Here is a 22,382-nt window from a genome sequence, read left to right as displayed (position 1 = left end):
CATTATCATAATTGCTGGTTTGAAGTCATAGAGCAAGAAGTTCCACTACGAAGAATATATTTTCAATACTATCTGAAAAGCCTTAAAGGGGATTTTTATTTTGTACCAGCTTGTGCTTTACTTCTTTGTCTCTAATAAAAATAAATAGATCCATTTAGATCATTTCATAACTTTGCAAACAGCTTTTATGCACCATTAACATCATTAAAAGTATGTATCAAGTTTGACATTGTGTACAAGTAGTTTACAAAACAAATCAAGCAGACATTCACGGTTCTGAATTTTTGCTGTATGTTTCAGTTGGTTTATTAGGCACAAAGGGAACATTTATATTGATCCTTTCTCTTAATATTGGAGCCTGGAATGAACGGATGGCATTTAAAACAAGGCCTTAGTCAGGTGTGAGTTTTGCGATTTTATATACCACTCTTTCCTTAACCAGAAAAATATAGCATTAATGGCTATAACTTAGAAAGTTTTATGTTGCTAGAAATATTTTATATCTTTACTTCCAATTTAATATCATATTTTTCTTAGTTTTTAGTTTTAATATAAAATGGTGATTTTGACCACTGTATATTTGCCAGCCTTCTCAAGGTCAATAATATAAAACAGACAAATAGCAAATAGAGAATGGCAGTATTTTCTATATCATTAAGAGTCATCAGTGTCTGGCACATGGTACATTCTCAGTAAATCTTTAAATGGGATAATCAAAGAGAATTTGGAATTTGATTTAGTTTTATATACCATTTTAGAATATCCCCCCACTTCTAAGACTCAATTTAATGGTACTGTGGATGGCATGGTGTAAAAATAGAGGAAAATAAAGGATATTAGAGAGTTTTAGTCATTTCTGGTCAGCTTGGTTCCGAGACTTCTGTGCCTTACCAGGTTTTAAGGACGTAAGTTATACTTACTAACATATCACAAGATTGTTATTTTTGGAGAAAGAAACCATTTTAAATCAATATTAAAAGTATAAAGGTATAAAATTATAAAGGTATAAAAATTCTGTATCATTGTCTCTGTGTATGAGCCAGAATTAAATAGGGAATAGAGATAGCTATAAGGAACTCCTACAACTCAACTACAGCAAAGACAACTTGATGAAAAAAAATGAGCAAAAGGACTTGAATAAACATTTCTGCAAAGAATATAAAAATGGCCAATAAGCACATGAAAAGATGCTCAGTATCACTCACTAGACACTAGAGAAATACAAATTGAAGCTACAATGAGATACCACTTCTTACCAATTAGGACAGCTGTTATTAAAGAAAAACAAAGCAAAACATGTATACACACAGAAAGTAACTGACATTGGCAAAGATGTTGAAAAACTGGAGCTCTTGTACATTGCTGACAGGAATGTAAAATGGTGAGGTTACTATGGAAAACAGTTTGGTGGTTCCTCAAACAGTTAAACATAGTATTGCTATGTGATTCATCAATTCCACTTTAGATTTATAACCCAAAGAATTGGAAAGCAGGGACTTAGAAACTAACACTTTTATAGTGTTTACAGGCACAGTATTCACAATAGCCAAAAGGTAGAAAACCCAAGTGTCCACTGATGGATGAAAGGATATACAAAATATAATATATATATACAATAGAATATTATTGAACTTTAAAAATGAAGAAAGCTTTTAAAATTTTTTTATTTCAATTCCCTTAATTAACATACAGTATAATGTTAGTTTCAGGTGTAAAATTTAGTGATTCAACACTTCCATACATTACCAGGTGCCCATCATAAGTGCACTCCTTAATCCCCATCACCTGTTTAACCCATACCTCTCCCATCTTCCTTCTGGTAACCCCCAATTTGTTCTCTATAGTTTAGAATCTCTTTCTTGATTTGTCTCTCTCTTCCCCCCCCCCACTTTGCTTGCTTGTTTTGTTTCTACGATTCCACATATGAGTAAAATCATATGGTATCTGTCTTTCTCTGAGTTACTTATTTCACTTAGCATAATACTCTCTAGCTCCATCCATGTCATTGCAAATGTCAAGATTTCATTCTTTTTGAAGAATGAAATAAATATATAAATGTATATAATTTATATATATATATATATATATATATATGCACACACACAAATATGTATAGGTATGTATGTATGTGTGTGTGTGTGTATGTGCATATGCCACATTTTCTTTATCCATTCATCAGTGGATGAATACTTGGCCTGATTCCATATCTTGGCTATTATAGGTAATCCTGTTATAAACTTTTGAATTAATATTTTTGAATTAATTTTTTTATTCTTTGGGTAAATACCTAGTAGTGTGACTGCTGGATAAAGGATAGTTCTATTTTTTACTTTTTGAGGAACCTCCATACTGTTTTTTTTAATTAACATATAATGTATTATTTGTTTTCTGGGTACATGTCTGTGATTCATCAGTCGTATGCAGTTCACAGTGCTCACCATAGCATATACCCTTTTCACAGTGGCTGCACCAGTTTGCACCCCCACCAACACTGCAAGAGGTTTCCTCTTTCTCCACATCCTCACCAGCACCTTGTTTCCTATATTCAGTTTTAGCCATTCTGGCTGTCACGAGAGTGAGGTAGTTATGGTAGTTTTGATTTGTGTTTCCCTGATGATAAGTGATGTTGAGCATCTTTTCATGTATTTGTTGACCATCTGTATGTCTTCTTTGAAAAATATCGATTCATTAAATGAAACAAGATGGGATCGGGAGGGAGACAAACCATAAAAGACTCTTAATCTATCTCACAAAACAAACAGGGTCCGGGGAAGGGGGGGAAGGTAGGGTGAGGGTGGTGGGGTTATGGACATTGGGGAGTGTATGTGCTATGGTGAATGCTGTGAAGTGTGTAAACTTGGCGATTCACAGACCTGTACCCCTGGGGCTAATAATACATTTTATGTTAATAAAAAAGTAAAAAAAATTTTTAAAAATCAATTCATGTCTTCTGCCCATTTTTTAACTGAATTATTTGGGGTGTTGAGTTTTATAAGTTCTTTATGTATTTTATAAGTTCTTTATATATTTTGGATACTAATCCTTTATCAGATATGTCATTTGCAAGTATCTTCTCCCGTTCCTTAGGTTTCCTCTTAGCTTTATGATTGTTCTCTTTGCTGTGCAGAAACTTCTTATTTTGAAGAAGTCCCAATAGTTCATATTTGCTTTTGTTTCCTTTGCCTCAGAAGACATATCTAGAAAGATGTAACTACAGTCTGTGTCAAAGAAGTGGACTGTTACTGTGTCTGTGCTTTTCTGGGGTGTTTATGGTTCTGTGTCTCACATTTCAGTCCTTAATCAATTTATTTTTATATACAGTGTAAGAAAGTGGTCATTTCATTCTTTTGGTTGCTATCTAGTTTTCCCAATTCCATTTAGTAAGGAGACTTTTTCCCATCAGACATTCTTTCCTGCTTTGTTGCAGATTAATTGACCATTTAATTATGGGTTCTGGGTTTTCCATTCTGTTGCGTTGATCCACATGGTTATTATTGTGCCAGTACCATACTGCTTTGATTACTACAGCTTTGTAATATAATTTGAGGGTCTAGAATTGTGATGCCTCCAGCTTTGCTTTTCTTTTTCAAGATTGCTTTGGGTATCTGGTCTATTTTGTGTGCTGTACAAATTTTAGGATTATTGGTTCTAGCCCTGTGAAATATGTTGTTGGTATTTTGATGTGATTGCATTAAATGTGTAGCTTGCTTTTGTATAGTATTCACATTTTAACAGTATTTGTTCTTCCAATCCATGAGCATGGAATGTCTTTCCATTACTTTTTGTTGTCTTCAATTTCTTTCACCAATCTTTTATAGTTTTCAGAGTACAGGTCCTTCACCTCTTTGGTTAGGTTTATTCCTAGGTATCCTATGTTTTTGGTATAGTTGTAAATAGGATTGATTTCTTAATTTCTCTTTCTGATGCCTCATTATTGGGGTATTGAAATACAACAGATTTCTGTATGTTGATTTTTGTGTCCTGTGACTTTACTGAACTCATTTGTCAGTTCTAGGAGTTTTTTGGTGAAAATCTTTTGTGTTTTCTATATACAGTATCATGTCATCTGCAAATAGTGAAAATTTTACTTACTCCTTGTCAATTTAGATGCCTTTTTCTTCTTTGTGGTGGCTGACTGCAATGATTAGGAGTCCAGTACTGTGTTGAATAGAAGTGATGAGAGAGGATATCCCTGTCTTGCTCCTGTCCATAGGGAAAAGGCTCTCAGTTTCTCCCCATAAGGATATTAGCTGTGGATTTTTTATATATGGCCTTTATTGTGTTGAGGTTTGTTCCCTCTAAACCTACTTTGTTAGGGTTTTTATCATGAATGGATGTTGTACTTGTCAAATGCTTTTTCGGCATCTATTGCATTGATCATCTGGTTCTTATCCTTTCTTTTATTAAAGTGATGTATCATGTTGACTGATTTATGAATATTGAACCACCCTTGAAACCCAGGAATAAATCCCACTTGATGGTGGTGAATGATTTTTAAAATGTATTGTTGGTTTTGATTTGTTAGTATTATGTTGAGGATTTTTGCATCTATGTTCAGCAGAAATATTGGTCTAAAGATCCTTTTTTTACAGTGTTTTTATCTGGTTTTTGTATCAGGGTATTGCTGGCCTCACAGAATAAATTTGGAGATTTTCATTCCTTATCTATTTTTGGAATAGTTTGAGAAGAATAGGTATTAACTCTTCTTTAAGTGGAATTCAGCTGTGAAGCTACCTGGTCCTGGATGTTAGTTTTGGGGGGATTTTTTTTTTAACATCTTTATTTTATTTTATTTTTTTCAGTGCTCCAAGATTCATTGTTTATGCATCACACCCAGTGCTCCATGCAATACATGCCCTTCTTAATACCCACCACCAGGCTCATCCATCCCCCTACCACCCTTCTCTCCAGAAACCTGTTTGTTTCTCAGAGTCCACAGTCTCTCAAACTTCATCTCCCCCTTTGTTTTATCCCAATGCACTTTTCCTTTCCTTTTCCTAGTGTCCTCCATGTTATTCCTTATGCTCCACAAGTAAGTGAAATCTTTGGGGGACATTTTGGTTATTGATTCAATTTCTTTGCTGTTGCTGGTCTGTTCAAGTTTTCTGTATTTTCCTGTTTCAGTTTTGATAGCTTATTTGTTTCTATGAAGTTATCCATTTTTTAGATTGTCCAATTTTGGGGGCATATTGTTTATATAATATTCTTTTATAAATTATTTGTATTTCTGTGGTGTTGGTTGTCATTTCTCCTTTCTCATTTGTGATTTTATTTATCTGGGCCCATTCTCTTTTCGTCTTGATAAATTTGGCTGGGATTTTTCAGTTTTACTGATTTTTTTTTTTTTCAAAGAACCACCTCCTGTTTCCATCGATCTGTTCTATTGTCTTTTTAGTTCCTATATCATTTATTTCTACTCTGATCTTTATTATTGCTTTCTTTCTGCTGGCTTTAGGCTTTGGAGCTCTTTTTCTAACTCCTTTAGGTATAAGGTTAGGGTGTTTATTTGAGATGTTTCTTCCTTCCTGAGGTAGGTCTGTATTGCTAAACACTTCCCTCTTAAGCCTGCTTTTACTGCATCCCAAAGGCTTTGGACCATTCTGTTTTCATTTTTATTTGTTTCCATGTACTTTTTCATTTTTTCTTGTATTCCCCGGCTGACCCACTCATTGTTTGGTAGCATGTTTTTTAACCTCCATGTATTTGACCTTTCCAAATTTCTTCTTGTAATTGACTTCTAGTCTCATAGTGTTGTGGTCAGAAAAGATGCATGGTATAACTTGAATCTTTCTCGTATTTGTGGAGACCTGTTTTGTGAACTAATACATGATCTATTCTGGAGAATGTTCCATGTGCACTTGAAAAGAATGTGTATTCTGCTGTTTAAGAATGGAATGTTCTGAATATATCTGTTAAATCCATCTGGTCTAGTGTGTCATTCAAAGCCATTGTTCCCTTGTTGATTTTCTGTTTAGATCATCTATCTATTGATGTAAGTGGGGTGTTAAAAGTCTCTTACTGTTATTGTGTTATTATTGATTAATTCCTTTATCTTTGTTATCTTTTCAAATATTTAGGTGCTCCCACTTTATGTGCATAAATATTAACAATTGTTATATCTTCTTGTTGGATTATCTCCTTTATGATTATATAGTGTCCTTCCTTGTTTCTTGGTACAGTCTTTGCTCTAAAGTCTAATTTGTCCATGTAGTGTCCAAGTATTATTTCTTTGGCTTTTTTTAACATCCTTTTGCATGATAAATATTTCTCTATTCCCTCACTTTTAATCTGCAGATGTCTTCAGGTCTAAAATGAGTCTCTGTAGGCAGCATATACATAGGTCTTGGTTTTGGGGTTTTTTTTTAATCCATTCTGACACTCTGTCTTTGATTCTTTAATCTATTTACATTCAAGGCAATTATTGGTAAATACATAATTATTGTCATTTTATTACTTATCTTGTAATTGTTTCTGGAGATTTTCTCTGATCCTCTCTTGCTTTCCTCTCTGTCATCATTTGCTGATATATTGATAGTGATATATTTGAATTTCTTTATTTTTGTTCTTTGCATGAATCTTACTGGTGTTTGATATATGATTACCATTAGGTTTATAAATAACCTCTTCTGCATATAGAAGTTTGTATTAAGTTGATGGTAATTTAAGTTTGAACCCCTTTTTTCTTCTGTCCTTCCCATGTTTTAGGTATATGTTGTTATATTTTGTATCCTTTTTTGTGAGTTCCTTGACTAATTTTTTACAAAAAATATTCATTTTTACTGATTTTGTGTTTCATATTGTGACTTTTGGTTTTTCACTTTCACTCAGAGTCCCTTTAAATAGTTCTTGCAGGGCTGGGTTAGTGATCATGAATTCCTTTCGTTTTCATTTATTTAGGATACTCTTTATCTCTCCTTCTATGATGAATGATAGCCTTGCTAGGAAGAGTATTCTTGGCTTCAGATTTTTCCCATTCAACACTTTGAATACATCATGCCTCTTTCTTCCTGCTTGCCAAATTTCTGTTGAGAAATCTCCTGCTGGCCTTATGGATTTTCCCTTGTAATTTAAATTAGACTTCTTCTGTCTTGCTGCTTTTAAGATTTTTTTATTTATTACTAAATTTTGCAATTTAGTCATTGTCTTGGTGTGGGCCTGCTTTTTTTTATTTTGATGGGGGTTCTCTGTGCCTCCTAGATCTGGATGTCTGTTTCCTACCCCAGATTAGGGAAGTTTTCAGCTATTATTTCTCCAAATAAATTTTTTGCACCCTTTTCTCTCTCTTCTTCTTCTGGGACTCCTGTAATACAAATGTTATTTATTTGATGGAGTCACTGAGTTCCATAACTGTATGCTTGTTTTGCATAATTCTTTCTCTCTTTTGTTCAACTTCATTGCTTTCCATTATTTTGTCTTCTAGGGCATTAAATTGTTCCTCTGCTTCTTCCAAAGTGATATTCATTGCATCAAGTATGTTTCTAGTCTCATTTATTGCACTCTTCATCTCTGATTCATTTTTTTTAACTTTATCTCTGTGATAAGGGTCTCACTGATGTCTTCCATTCTTTTCTCAAGTCCAGTGAGTATCCTTATGATCATTGCTTTAAGTTCTCCATCAGGAATGTTACTTATATATGTTTTGCTTAGATCTCATGCCATGACTTTATCTTGTTCTTTCATCTGCGATAAATTCCTATGTCTTCTCATTTTGTCTAAATCTCTGCCTTCTTCTCTGTGTTAGAAAAGCCAGTATGTCATCTGTTTCTGAAAGTAATGGCCTTATGAAAAAGAACTCATGTAGTACCCGAGCCTGGCACTTCAGGGAGTTTCTCCAGTGTGTGCTGTATGTCCTCTGCTGTTGTGCTTTGGCTGCTCTATCCTTGAGGCCAGCCATCTGCAGAGGCCCCTTTTGTCTAATGTGGACAGTGTTTGGTTCTTTGCCTGAATGTGGTGAGTTTTAACTAGGTATGCTCTAGTCTGCTTGTGAAATGAGACCAGAACTGAGGCTCTGCCAGACTCTCTGGTTGGGAGATGTGGTATGAACAGAGATATGTGCTGTTGTGCTGGGACTGAGGCAAGCATGACTGAGAAAGGCAGTCAGTTCCACCAGAGTGCTGTGTGTGGGGGTTTAGTGTAAACATATCATTAGGCAGCAAGTGCCAGCATTGCACTGCTTCCCCCAGATGACGCTGTATTTATACTGGGGGAAGGGGAGGGAAATGGTGTTGGCTAGCTTCTTTGTTCCCCTAGAGGTGTCCTTGAATACTGCCTCTCAGGGATCTGCTCTATAAAGAGTGTATAATCTCCTCCACTGTGTGCCCCAAGCACTATTCAGATTGTTGTTTCCATGTTGTATACTCCCAGGTGGTTTGCCTGCCTTCTGCCCAAGAGCAGCACAGTGCCTTTTAGGCTCTACCCAGCCAAGCCTGCTAGATTTTAAAACTAGGATTTGAGCCCCACTGGCTGCAAGAACTCACAGAATTCAGCCCTTCTCATTTTCCAAGCCAATAGCTATGGGGAATCATTCTCTTTGTGCAGTCCACTGTGTACTCCTCTGTCTCACCCTTCTCCACAACCATAGTTCCTTCCCTTTCACAGCAGTCAAGACTTGCTTCCCCACTAAACCATGTCTCTGCATTTCCTACCTTCAGTGTTGCTTCTTTTCTCCCTTTAGTTGTGGAGTTTGTTCTGTCAGTATTCAGGTCAATTTCTGGGATATTTAGGATGATGTGATAGTGACCTTGTTGTATTTGGGGTCAAGGGGAGTCTGGGATCCTCCTATTCTACTGACATCTTCCTCCTCTCCAATATTGGTGAAACTTGAAGACATCATGCCAAGTGAAATAAGCCAGACACAAAAGAAAAAATGTAGCATAACTCTACTTACTTAGGGCACCTAGAGTAGACAAATGAGAGGGAGAATGCAGAATGGTGGTTGCCAGGAGAACCACGAAGGGGGAAAGGGTGTTACTTAATGGGTATGGAATTTCAGTCTGGGAAGATGAAAAGTTCTGAAAATAGATCGTGATGATAGTAGTGTAATAATGCAAAGGTACTTAATGCCATAAAACTACACATTTGAACTCTGTTAAAATTGTGTATTTTATGTTATGTATACTTTACCACAAAAAGAAAAGAGAGAATAGAGGTAGACAGAAAAATTAGGTAGGAGGATTATAAAGGAAAGCTGAAATAAGGAAAGTAAAATATTTTCAAGCATCACTTTTTCTTCAGATTTTGCCTTTGTTTATTCAGGGTTTACAAGGACCCCCTGGAAGTACAGGAGAAAGAGGACTTGAAGGAGAACCAGTAAGTTTATCTTTATACATTTCTAATTATGTTTTTCTCATAATATACATTTACTTTTCTGTTATTGCCCCCTTGTGCTGTGACTGGTACATTTATCATGAACACCTAATTATACAGAAAATATTTTGCTGGAAATATAGTTTTAGTACCTTCCGGATCTCATATAGCCAGATTTGGTCCTGTTTTTCTGGAACTGCTAAGATTTTACCTATTTCTATTTTCAACAATGATAGCTCTGTTTTATTGGCTTGCAGAAATTTTCTTTGTGAATGGCTTGCTGTTCTTAAATGACTATATTATACTGTCACAGACACACAGAATCATATTTTTGAGGCCAACTCTGTAATAAAATACCTCACAAAGGAGCCAAACTCTACATCTGATGGGTCTAAATATACAAACATAGAAATTCTGGTATATCAATAATGAAAAACTTACATCATGATTTTATAAATGTGATTCAATTATAAAATTTCCATGGAAAATGATTATGAAAAGGAAAGATTTTTGTCACACCAACTTTCTCACAACTTATTCTTTATTGCATATGAAGTCATTCTTCGGGTTAATGGTATCAGATGTAATATGCTATAACATGCTTGTAAGACTTATAATACAATATAGTCTTTCAAACTCTAATGGGTTGATCTTATCTATTAATTGACCCAAAGGTTTACAGGTGGCCTTTACATAATTCATTTAGCTTGTAGCAAGTGGAAAATGTAACAAAGAGATATTCTTACCAAATGGTAAGAATTTCCTCCTTTAACCTATGGTATAAACTCTCCAAGCAATAAGTAAAGATTTGACTATATATCTAATTCTTTCCAAATGAAGAATTTTAGATATGGTATTGATTTTATTAAACTGAACTCCTTTTGGTTCTCTCCCTGTTTTATACCTCTTGCCATCCCAATCCTAATATTTATTTGACCAAAAATAATGCAACTTTATTTAGCATTATTTACTTAAATATCTCTTTGAAAAAATTTCTAGCTCTTTGAAGTTAGAGACCATTTCTCTCATCTTTGCAATCATGTCTGGTGTAATGCATAGCATCTTGGATCTACTTAGTGTTCAGGTTGTTAAACTGAATTGACAAAAGGTTATATACAAAAAGCATAATTGCTTAGCCAGTAATATTAGATGAAGTGAAATGCAATGGAAGTTAACTTAATCTTAGTGAGGAACACATTTCAGTAAAATATGTCAAAAGATCTAGGTCATCAGCAAAGACAATATCAGGCTTTAAATAAGAAAAGATTTGTTACTGTAGGCATAAACAACTAAATAGTTTAACAGCACCTAAAAATTAACATTCAAGTCACTGGAGTCAGTGGGGCTGGAAAATAAAATATAAATCAGTTAGTAATGGATATCATGGGCTTTGTTTCATATATTTGAGCTGCCTGGTTAAATTAAAGAAAAGAAAAGAAGTAAATTGGTAAAATGAAGGACACAGAAATGATGTTGAAACATATTTATACTTTGAGAATAATAAAATAGAGAGGACTACATCTTTTCTATAGTCAGCAGCTATTAGAGTTGTCTCTTTCTCCCCAATTTTTCAAAATTAGTTTGCTCATAGCAATGCAAATACTGAGATTTAGATAGTTGTCCATTCATTCAATCAACAAATATTTATTAAGTACCTGCATTGGAATGTACTGGTAAGTATGGAGGTTTCAGTCTAATGATAGAAATATATACTAATTGAATTATCATGGAGATAAATGGAAAATTACAAACTAAGATAAATGCTGTGAAGTATAGGAATTCAATTCTAAAAGAATGTATAACAGAGAAACTATACTTAGGAAAGTCTTCCAGAGGAGAAGTATTTGAGCTAGGATATGAAGGATAAATAGTAGTTACTTAGGCAAAGATGGGGAGAGGTTATTTCGGAGAGAAGTCATGAACTGAGAGGAAGTTCCACATATTTATTTGAAGATCTAAAAGAAGGCTAGCACAGCAATAGCACAGAGAGTCAGGTGGGAAGTAAGTGTAAGATGAGGTTGGAAAAGGAAGCAGGGGCAACACAGGTAGTTTTGTGGGCCCTAATCCCAAGGATTTGTATTTTTATCATAAAAACAAAAGGATATTGTTAAAGAGATAGTACTAGTTTTATGATCATATTATTGTTTTGTAGAAATCATTCAAATTGGAAAGGACTAAGAGTGGATAAGCCCTGCTTTCTGTTGTGATCCAATTAAGAGATGGTAGAATGTTTTTGATTAACAGAGAAAAGTGGATAGATATAAAAGATTCAAAAGGAGTATAAAATCAAGAGGAGATTGATTTCTATATGTAAAGTGATTCCTAAGTTTTTGGCTGATCCAAATAAATATTTTTGATATCTTTAAACATTGAACACTGCCTTTAAAGAGGAATATGAGGGGAATGCTGTAGTTTCTAAAAAATCAATTCTTGATAAATTTGCTTTACACTCTACCCTCCAGTTTAAAAATTATTTTCTAGGTACACTTCCTTAGTTGAAGTGTTAGAAGTCACTTCCACTTACCTTGAAAGATCAGCAGGATTCTCAGATTAATTAAAAGTATGTGATAAACCCGGACATTAAATTACTTACGAAGATATAAAAAATAGCAATAGTTCTAGAAGCAAAAGATAAAAGATCAGTGTCTCCTTAGAATTTTGACAGTGCTAAAATCAGACAAAAATAGCACCCGCAGAAAAAACTAAAGATAAATACCCAAAAAATCAAGTAAAATTAAAATACACATATAAAGAATTAAGTGAATGAAATGAAAGAAAAATAAGATACCTGGGAATAAACCTAACCAAAGAGGTAAAGGTTCTGTACTCAAGGAACTACAGAACACTCATGAAAGAAATTGAAGAAGACACAAAAAGATGGAAGACCATTCCATGCTCTTGGATTGGAAGAATAAACATTGTTAAAATGTCTATACTGCCTAGAGCAATCTATACTTTTAATGCTATTCCAATCAAAATTCCACCAGTATTCTTCAAAGAGCTGGAGCAAATAATCCAAAAATTTGTATGGAATCAGAAGAGTCCCCGAATCATTAAGGAAATGTTGAAAAACAAAAATAAAACTGGGGGCATCACGTTACCTGATTTCAAGCTTTACTACAAAGCTGTGATCATCAGGACAGCATGGTACTGGCATAAAAACAGACACATAGACCAGTGGAACAGAGTAGAGAGCCCAGATATGGACCCTCAACTCTATGGTCAATTAATCTTCGACAAAACAGGAAAAAATATACAGTGGAAAAAAGACAGTCTCTTCAATAAATGGTGCTGGGAAAACTGGGCAGCTATATGTAGAAGAATGAAACTCGACTATTCTCTTACACCGTACACAAAGATAAACTCAAAATGGATAAAAGACCTCAACGTGAGACAGGAATCCATCAGAATCCTAGAGGAGAACATAGGCAGTAATCTCTTCAATATGAGCCACAGCAACTTCTTTCAAGATATGTCTCCCAAGGCAAAGGAAACAAAAGCGAAGATGAACTTTTGGGACTTCATCAAAATCAAAAGCTTCTGCACAGCAAAAGAAACAGTCAAGAAAACAAAGAGGCAACCCACGGGAGAAGATATTTGCAAATGACAGTACAGACAAAAGGTTGATATCCAGGATCTATAATGAACTCCTCAAACTCAACACACACAAAACAGACAATCATATCAAAAAATGGGCAGAAGATATGGACAGACACTTCTCCAATAAAGACATACAAATGGCTATCAGACACATGAAAAAATGTTCATCATCACTAGCCATCAGGGAGATTCAAATTTAAACCACATTGAGATATCACCTTACACCAGTTAGAATGGCCAAAATTAGCAAGACAGGAAACAACATGTATTGGAGGGGGTGCAGAGAAAGGGGAACCCTCTTACATTGATGGTGGGAATGCAAGTTGGTGCAGCCTCTTTGGAGAACAGTGTGGAGATTCCTCAACAAATTAAAAATAGAACTTCCCTATGACCCTGCCATTGCACTCCTGGGTATTTACCCCAAAGATACAGATGTAATGAAAAGAAGGGCCATCTGTACCCCCAATGTTTATAGCAGCAATGGCCACGGTCACCAAACTGTGGAAAGAACCAAGATGCCCTTCAACGGACGAATGGATAAGGAAGATGAGGTCCATATACACTATGGAGTATTATGCCTCCATCAGAAAGGATGAATACCCAACTTTTGTAGCAACATGGACGAGACTGGAAGAGATTATGCTGAGTGAAATAAGTCAAGCAGAGAGAGTCAATTATCATATGGTTTCACTTATTTGTGGAGCATAACAAAAAGCATGGAGGACATGGGGAGTTAGAGAGAAGGGGGTTGGAGTAAATTGGAAGGGGAGGTGAATCATGAGAGACTATGGACTCTGAAAAGCAATCTGAGGGGTTTGAAGTGGCAGGGGAGTGGGAGATCAGGGTACCAGGTGGTGGGTATTATAGAGGGCACGGATTGCATGGAGCACTGGGTGTGGTGAAAAAATAATGATACTGTTATGCTGAAAATAAATAAATGAAAAAAAAAAAAAAGAAAAAGGAAGTATAAGAAGAATTACAAAAAGACAAAAATTACTTAATATTAAGAAACCCATAATATAACATATTACAGATATAGTATGGAAAATGCTAAAAACACATACTCAATAAAATTTAACTATTTTTGTTTTGTTAAAAATTGTAGTAAAATAGTTTCTGGTCTTAATTGTAAGGAGCTTGGAAGCTGTCATCCCCCTTCTAACAACAAAGAAAAAGCTGAGCAAACTGTAAATCAACAACTCTTTTTAGATCATTGAGGTCAGAGAACCAACTGTTGCCTGAAAACTTGGGAGACAGACAGGAAGATGTAGAGAACCACATCTTACCGCAAGGAGAAGGCCATAGCTGAATGGTAGGAACACATTTAACTATAATTATATTTGTCAATATAAAGTTGGCAAATTGCTTAAGACACAATTTAGACTATCATAAATATTAAAAAACCAAGAGGGAACCCCATCCAAGGCAAGACCCCACATGTCTCTGAGTTTTACCACTAGGGGACCTGGTAGGTTCTCTCTGTAAAGTTCAGGGACATACATGTTTTTTCTTCTAGCAGTGGGTTGGGAAAAGTAACCATTTTGAAATACACTCAGAACATTCTGCTCTCCTTAACAAAGGGAAATCGGTTTATCTGAGACTAACTGATTTGGGTTTTTGCCAAAGCAAAAAGTTACTGAACTTGGAAGAAGAGCAATTCTCCAACCCTAGATGCTTCTAGTCTCGGACCTGGGGGAAAGAAAATACCCGCACTCAGGCTCACTGAAAGACTGAGACCTAATTATAAAACTATAGAGTGATTCTACCCCTCTTGAAACCTACTATCAGATGAATAGGGCTCCTGTATAACAACTGGGGATTACAGCTAAAAGAACTGCAGACCCAAACCCTATTTAAGACATCTCTGGGAAAGCCTGAAGACAACAGACAAGACAAAAACAATGACACTAGCAGGAAATTTAGCTTCTGACACCATAGTGCAGCAAACAGTAAACACAGCCTAGTTCCCAAACAGGTAACTTGCAACCTTATACTACTGAAGGCCTATTCACCTCAGACCCTTTTACCTTATATACCATGTTTGACTTTCAACAAAAACATTACAGGGCATGCTAAAAGGGGAAAAAACAGTCTGAAGAGACAAAGCAAGCATCAGGAACAGACTCAGATATAGCAGAGATTTTGAAATTTCAGACTGGGAATTTAAAAGTGAAGTAGAAATAAACTTTCCCAAACAAGCAAAAACTGACAGAATTTGTCACCAGTAGAACAGCCTTATAAAAAATGTTAAATGAAATTCTTCAGAGAGAAAAAAAGTGATATAGATGAGAATCTAGGAGAGAAGACAGGAAGAACTTTAGAAGGAATACATAAAAGTAATATCAAATCTTTTTTTTCTTAATTATTAGAATAGGTAGTCTGTGCAAAATAATCACAGCAGTGTATTTAATCTCATACCTTATGGATAAATATAGTGATTTAACTTGGATTAACTATAAATATACATTACAAACTATGTAGAAACCACTAAAATTCTTTTAAAAGAAGTATAAATGATATGATAAAATAAGAGAAAATGGAATCAATTAAAATTCACAGTTAAAAAAGAGCAGAAGAGGGGCGCCTGGGTGGCTCAGTGGGTTAAAGCCTCTGCCTTCGGCTCAGGTCATGATTCCAGGGTCCTGGGATCGAGCCCCACGTCGGGCTCTCTGCTCCGTGGGGAGCCTGCTTCCTCCTCTCTCTCTGCCTGCCTCTCTGCCTACTTGTGATCTCTGTCTGTCAAATGAGTAAGTAAAATCTTAAAAAAAAAAAAAAAAAAGAGCAGAAGACAAAGAAAAAAAAAGGAAATGAGCAACAAATAAAAAACAGTAACAAAGATAGTAGGTATTTTCACTATGTGGAAAACCCCAAACAATTGACCAATAAAAACCCACTCCTGGAACTAAAAAGCAATTACAACAAGTTTACAGGATCAGGATACAAGACTGATAGACAAAAGTCAGTTGATTTCCTATATACCAGCAATAAGCAATTAGAATCTGAAATTTAAAACACAACAGCATTTACATTAGCATCAAAAATTTAAAAAGATATAGGTATGAATCTAACAAAATTTACACATAATATATGTGAGGAAAACTACAAAGCTGATTAAAGAAATAAAAGAAGATCTAAATAAATGGAGAGATGTTTTGTGTTAATGGACAGGTAGAGTAAATATTGTTAGGGTGTCACAACTATAGATCCAATGCAATTCCAGTCAAAATATTAGCAAGTTACTTTGTGGATATTGATAACAAAATTCTAAAGTTCTCATGGAAAGGCAAAAGGCCCAGAAGAGCCAACAAATATTGAAGAAGGACAAAGTCAGAGGACTGACATTATCCAACTTGAAGAACTTAATATAACACTATAGTATTAAAGACAGCATAGTAGGAATAGACAAATAGATAATTTGAGCAGAATGGTGAGCCCAGAAATAGAAGTCTACAAATATAATCAGCTGATCTTTGACAAAGTTGCCAAGGCAACACTTTTCAACAGCTAGTTCTAATACAGCTAGGTATTCATGTAGAAACAAAAGCAAATCCAAAAAACAAGGATCTAGACAAAGACTTTGTACCTTTCAAAAAAATTAACTCAAGATGGATTATAAACCTAAATTAAAATGTATAGCTGAAACTTCTATACCACTGACCCTGGATTTGATAATGACTTCTTTATATACAACATCAAAAGCATGATTCATGAATGGAAAACTGTTAAGTTGGATTTCATTAAAATTAAAAACTTCCGCTCTGTGAAAGACATGTTAAGAGATTGAAAGACATGTGACAGCCTGGGAGAAAACATTTGCAAAACGCTTATCTAATAAAGGACTTGTATGCAACATACAGAAAGTGTCGGGGTCACGCCCCTAAGATGGCGCCGGCTACATAGCCCGAACAGCACAGACAGCCTAAAAAACATCCGCCCTGGCCACACGTGACCTCGTGCTCGTCACATGAACACCGCATGCCACCACTGCCTACGAGCCCCAGATACCTCCTGGTCACGTGAACATCTCTGTGATTGGCTGTTATGTCCTATATAAGGCAAGAGAACTTCCCTGCAGGGGAAGGAGAAAGATGGACCAGGGAATAAACAAGAGCTTGTGCATCGACCTGTGTGTGTGTTGGTGTTGCGTCATCTCTGCAGGCGGGAGAGCGCGACAAGAAAGAATTCTTAAAAGTTAACAGTAAGAAAACAAACAATCCATTTAAAAAATGGGCAACAGATCTGAATGGACAATACACCAAAGACCTACAGATGGCAAAGAAGCATGAGGAAATATGTTTATCATCATATGTCATTAGGGAGAATTGCAAATTAAAACAACAATAACACCATTACACACTTGTATGAATGGCTAAAAGCACCGACAATACCAAATGTTAGCAAAATTCCCGTTCGAATAACAGGAGTTCTCATTCATTGTTGGTAGTAATACAGAATGTAAATGGTACAGCAACTTTGTAACACAATTTGGCAGTTGTTTACAAAGTTGAACACATTCTTACCATTATGATCCAGTAATCATGCTCCTTGGTATTTACCAAAATGAGTGGAAAACTTAATGCCTACACGAGAACCTGCACATGAATGTTTATAGCAGCTTCATTCATAGTTACCCAAAGTAGAAGCAACTGATATGTTCTCAGAAGTTAAATAATAAAAAAAAGTGTAGTGCATCCATACAATGAAATATTACTCATCAATAAAAAGAGCTATTAAGCCACAAAAAGACAGAGGAAGTGCATCCTGATAAGTGAAAAAACTCAATCTGAAAAGTCTAAATACCATATGATTCCAACCACATGACATTCTGGAAAAGGCAAAACTATAGAGACAGTAAAAAAGAACAGTGGTTGCCAGGTGTTGGGGGTGGAGGACCAGAGATGAATAGGTAGAAAATGGAAATTTGGGAGATGTGAAACTATTTTATATGGTGCTGTAGTGATGGATACATGATATGATGCATTTCTCAAAACTCACACAACTGTGTCTGTGTTCACACAGAGTGAACCCTAATGTAAACTATGGACTTTAAGTAGTAATAGTACTTTAAGTGGTAATGGTGTACAATATCAATTAATCAGTTGTAACAAATGTATCACACTAATGCAAGATGTTAATAATAATAGGGAAAACTGGACAAGGGTGGTATATGGGAACTCTGTACGTTTTGTTCAACTTTTCTGTAAATCTAAAACTTTTCTAAGAAATTAATTTTGTTAATTGAAATGAAACTTTCTGGTAATGTCAAACATAGTTGTGTAATAAAATAAAGTAGCTTATCTTGTATCTGCACCCAACCTACTAGGAAATCCGGAAACACTGGAAGCATAGGAACCACAACATTGCCAACTGTCACTATATTGTCTAACATTATTTGAAAAATCTTAGCTAGTGTATTGGTATATGACACAAAAATGAACATATAAGGAAAGAAAAACATTATTATTTAGAGAAAATTTAAATAAATCCCCCAAAACTTATAAAACCAAAGCATTAATTCTGTATTTTTCAATTTCTGAGATACAGTAATATAAGGTAACACCTAAAATAGACATTTTAAAAAATCAGTTTTCTGATATACATGTAATATACAAGCAATAAAATGTAATAGAAAAATATCTCACTTTAGATAGAAACAAAATAATAATTAAGGATAAACTTAATGGGAAGTTGATAGGACACATATAAAGAAAACTTCAAAAATTCATTAAGATACATAAAAACAGACTTAGGTAGAATGTCAAGTTATTGTCTAACTAGAAGACTATATTTTTAAAATTAATGTATTTGTTAGCGTTAACACAGTCCCCTTCAAAAATCCCATTACCCATATAAATCAGGTGGGGATTTAATTATTATAAGGATAACATAAAAATGAGCCAGCAAAATAGCTTAATATTTTTAACCTGCCATAAAAGGAGAATTAGGATTGGTAGAGTTTAAAATAATTTTTAAAATTTAAATAAATTTAAAATAATTATATGGAAATAGATGTTTTAAAATGTAGTGGAAAAAGTCTTCAAATACTAACAGATTTAACTATATAAAAATTATGAATTTTTCTCATCCCAATTTTTTTTAAGCTCAAAGATTTAAAGAACTGCAGCAAATCTTAACTGGTTCAAGTGGCTATTTTGGATCATTTTTACTTTATGAGTTTCCAGGTATTCTACAGTGATCATATTTAGAGGGAAAAGTTTATCTTTAACAATATATAAAAAAATTAAATGAAAAACTACATAGATGTTAATGGTAAAATAATAGTTCTAGCCAGATAAGTGGCTTCTACACACTAAGACGATCCATTTGGTTTAGAAATTTAATGTTTATGCAATGAACTAAATATTCAATGTTTGTTTACTTAAAGTTACACTATTCATTATTACAGTGACCAGATTCCAATAAAGGTCCAAACATGGATTTTTATTGCACCTTAGTGATTATTTCATATGAGTAAACATTGTTATATCTGTTCATGTGAAACAGAGAAAATGTTGAACTGGATTCACTACCATGATAAAGTATGACATCATGGAACTCTAACGTATTTTTATTTCATTGGAGACCATGTATTTGCTTCTTTAAAAATGCTATTTTGTCACATTTTTGCCACAAATATCCAGTAGAAATATTATTGTCATATCCATCAAATAAGATAACTTTTGAAAGCTCTTAGTATGATATAATATATATAATATATAGTATGGAATATAATAGTAACTTAGGTGCTTAATAAATGTTTATTGAATGGATGAGTGAATTAGGGAATGAAAGTATGAAGGGTACTGTCCTTTCTTTACTCTTGAATTCAAACATAGCCTTCTATTCATACACACACGCACACACACACACACACACACATACACATACACACAAAACAGATGAATCAACTATAAAGCTATAATTTTGTTTATACAAAAAGTTGATAAATGTGTCCTATTACATATAATATATTAAAAATCCCATATTTTGATGCATTTTGATGCATATGTTAATCAAAATACAGAGTAAACTTTGATTCTCAGATCTTAAATTTTATTTTAATGTAGGGACCACGAGGATTGCAAGGTGATGCTGGACCTCCTGGAGAAATGGGCGCTGAGGTAATTTTTTTTTCTGTGGCTCTTCTTTGTTGTTTCATCAATTCCCAGTACTTTTTATAAGACTCCTCAAAGTAAAGTTGATACATTAGGTATATATTTAAAGAATAGTTCTGTAGTGTTATGTTTCATATTCAGAAAATACAGCCTAAAATTCCATTAAAAAATAAGGTGACTGTTTTATGAGTATAATTTTATACACATAAAGTTATCTTTTTTTAAGTGTTTATTTAAATTCCAGTTAGTTGATATACAGTATAAGATTAGTCTCTGGTGTACAATTTAGTGCTTCAGCACTTACATACAACACCCAGTGCTCATCACCACAAATGCACTCCTGAATCCCATCACCTGTTTGACCCATTCCCTCACCCACCTCCCCTCAGGTAACCATTAGTTTTCTATAGTTAAAACTCTGTTTTTTGGTTTTCCTCTCATTTTCTCCTGTGAACATTTGTTTTGTTTCTTAAATTGCACAGATAAGTGAAATCATATGGTGTCTTTCTCTGACTTATTTTGCTTAGCATAATACTTTCTAGCTCCATTCACATTGTTGCAAATGGCATGATTTCATTCATTTGGATGGCTGAGAAATGTTCCACTGGATATACACCATATCTTCTTTACCCATTCACCACTTGATGGACATTTGGGCTCTTTTCATAATTTGACTATTTGTTGATATTGCTGCTATAAACTTTGGAGTGCGCATATCCCTTTAAATTAGTTTTTCTTTATTTGGGGGGTAAATACCTAGCAGTGCAATTGCTGGATGGTAGGGTAGTTCTGTTTTTAACTTTTTGAGGAAACTCCATGCTGTCTTCCAGAGTGACTGTATCAGTTTGCACCAACCGTATCCACCAACAGTATATGAGGGTTCTACTTTCTCTTTATCCTCACCAACATCTGTTGTTTCTTGTATTATTAATTTGCCATTCTCACTGGTGTGAGGTGATGTGTCATTGTAGTTTTGATTTGTATTTCTCTGATAAGTGATGCTGAGCATCTTTTCATGTGTCTATGGACCATCTGTATGTCTTCCTTGGAAAAATGTCTATTCATGTCTTCTGCCCATTTTTTAAACTGGGCTGTTTGGTTTTGGGGTGTTAAGTTTTGTAAATTCTGTATATATTTTGGATACTAACCCTTTATCAGGTATGTCATTTGCAAATATCTTCACCCATTCCTTAGGTTGCCTTTTAGTTTTGTTGATTGTTCCTTTTACTGTACAGAAGCTTTTTATTTTGATAAAGTCCCAGTAGTTTATTTCTGCTTCTGTTTCCCTTGCCTCAGTAGACATATTTGCATAGTTGCTGTAGCCTGTCAAGGAGGTTACTGCCCATTCACATAAAGTTCTTGTAACAGCCCATTGAAATGACCAAAAAACGTGAATAAAACTTACCCTTCACTCACTTTGAGTTAATTTGATAACCCTTCATTCTAAGATGTTATATCTCCATTATAGAAGAATATTAAGAAGTGACCCCTGGGCTGCCTGGGTGGCTCAGTTTGTTAAGTGTCCAACTCTTAATTTCCACTCAGGTCATGATCTCTGGGTCCTGGGATTGAACCCCGCCTCAGGCTCTGTGCTCAGCAGGGAGTCAGCTTGAAGATTATCTCTCTCTACTTCTCTCCACTCACACACACTCTCTCTCAAATAAATAAATCTTAAAAAAAAAAAAAAGACCCTATTTAGGACATTTTTTGGAATAATAAACTATAATTATAATTATAAAACCCAGTTCCTTCATTTCTGTTGTTTGTTTACTTTAGCTCTAAATAAATTAGACATAAATTTTTCCTCTTTTGACTTTTGTGAAACTGCTGTCTTTAGATTCTGCTCTTTACCTTCTCATTAGCCTTTCTCAGTCATGATGTGAAGCTGTCCTTCTTTCTCAGCCTAGCAGTCGTAGTATCACAATGACTCTAATTACCAATATTATTCTTAGAGCTCTCATCTTGACGGCTCTAGCTCATACCTGTCTCTTCAGCTACAGTTACTGATTCCCTGTTGTATTTTACATATGCACTTACATAGCCTACATACATCTTAAATTCAAAATATCTAAACCAAACCTATTACTTTCCTGGTGTTCTTTCTCTTTTTATTCCCATGTCATTGAAAGATACTCCTTGCGCCGAACAGCCGAAAACTGAGTCTTCCTAGGCTCCTCTTCCTACTTATTTTCTCCAGTCAGCCATCATTTCCCTGTGAATGAACCCCCATAGTGTCTCTGTTTTACCCTTTCTTTTTCATCCCTATTGCCAGTGCTCTAGTCTGCTCTTACTGCAGGTCTCCAGCAACTTCCATCATTCGTTAGCTAATTGTTGCCAGTTTCTCTTTGTCATACCATTCTT

At 34.8% G+C, this 22,382-nt stretch overlaps 1 protein-coding gene across 1 annotated transcript in view; it reads left to right on the top strand.

Moving 5' to 3' along the window:
- The window catches only part of COL24A1 (collagen type XXIV alpha 1 chain), a gene marked incomplete at its 5' end in the record, with an annotated part of 325,357 nt that overhangs the window by 173,240 nt on the left and 129,735 nt on the right, over positions 1-22,382 (top strand). Inside the window, 2 exons of the mRNA XM_082688569.1 lie at positions 9,256-9,309; positions 19,974-20,027. Coding sequence (XP_082544695.1) covers positions 9,256-9,309; positions 19,974-20,027 — 108 coding nt within the window. The remainder of the gene's footprint in view (positions 1-9,255; positions 9,310-19,973; positions 20,028-22,382) is intronic.

This window comes from Mustela nivalis, assembly GCF_964662115.1.
Source record: "Mustela nivalis genome assembly, chromosome: 10".
NCBI classification, from domain to species: domain Eukaryota; kingdom Metazoa; phylum Chordata; class Mammalia; order Carnivora; family Mustelidae; genus Mustela; species Mustela nivalis.
Note: the sequence above shows the minus strand (reverse complement) of the source record. Positions and strands in the feature narration are given on the sequence as shown.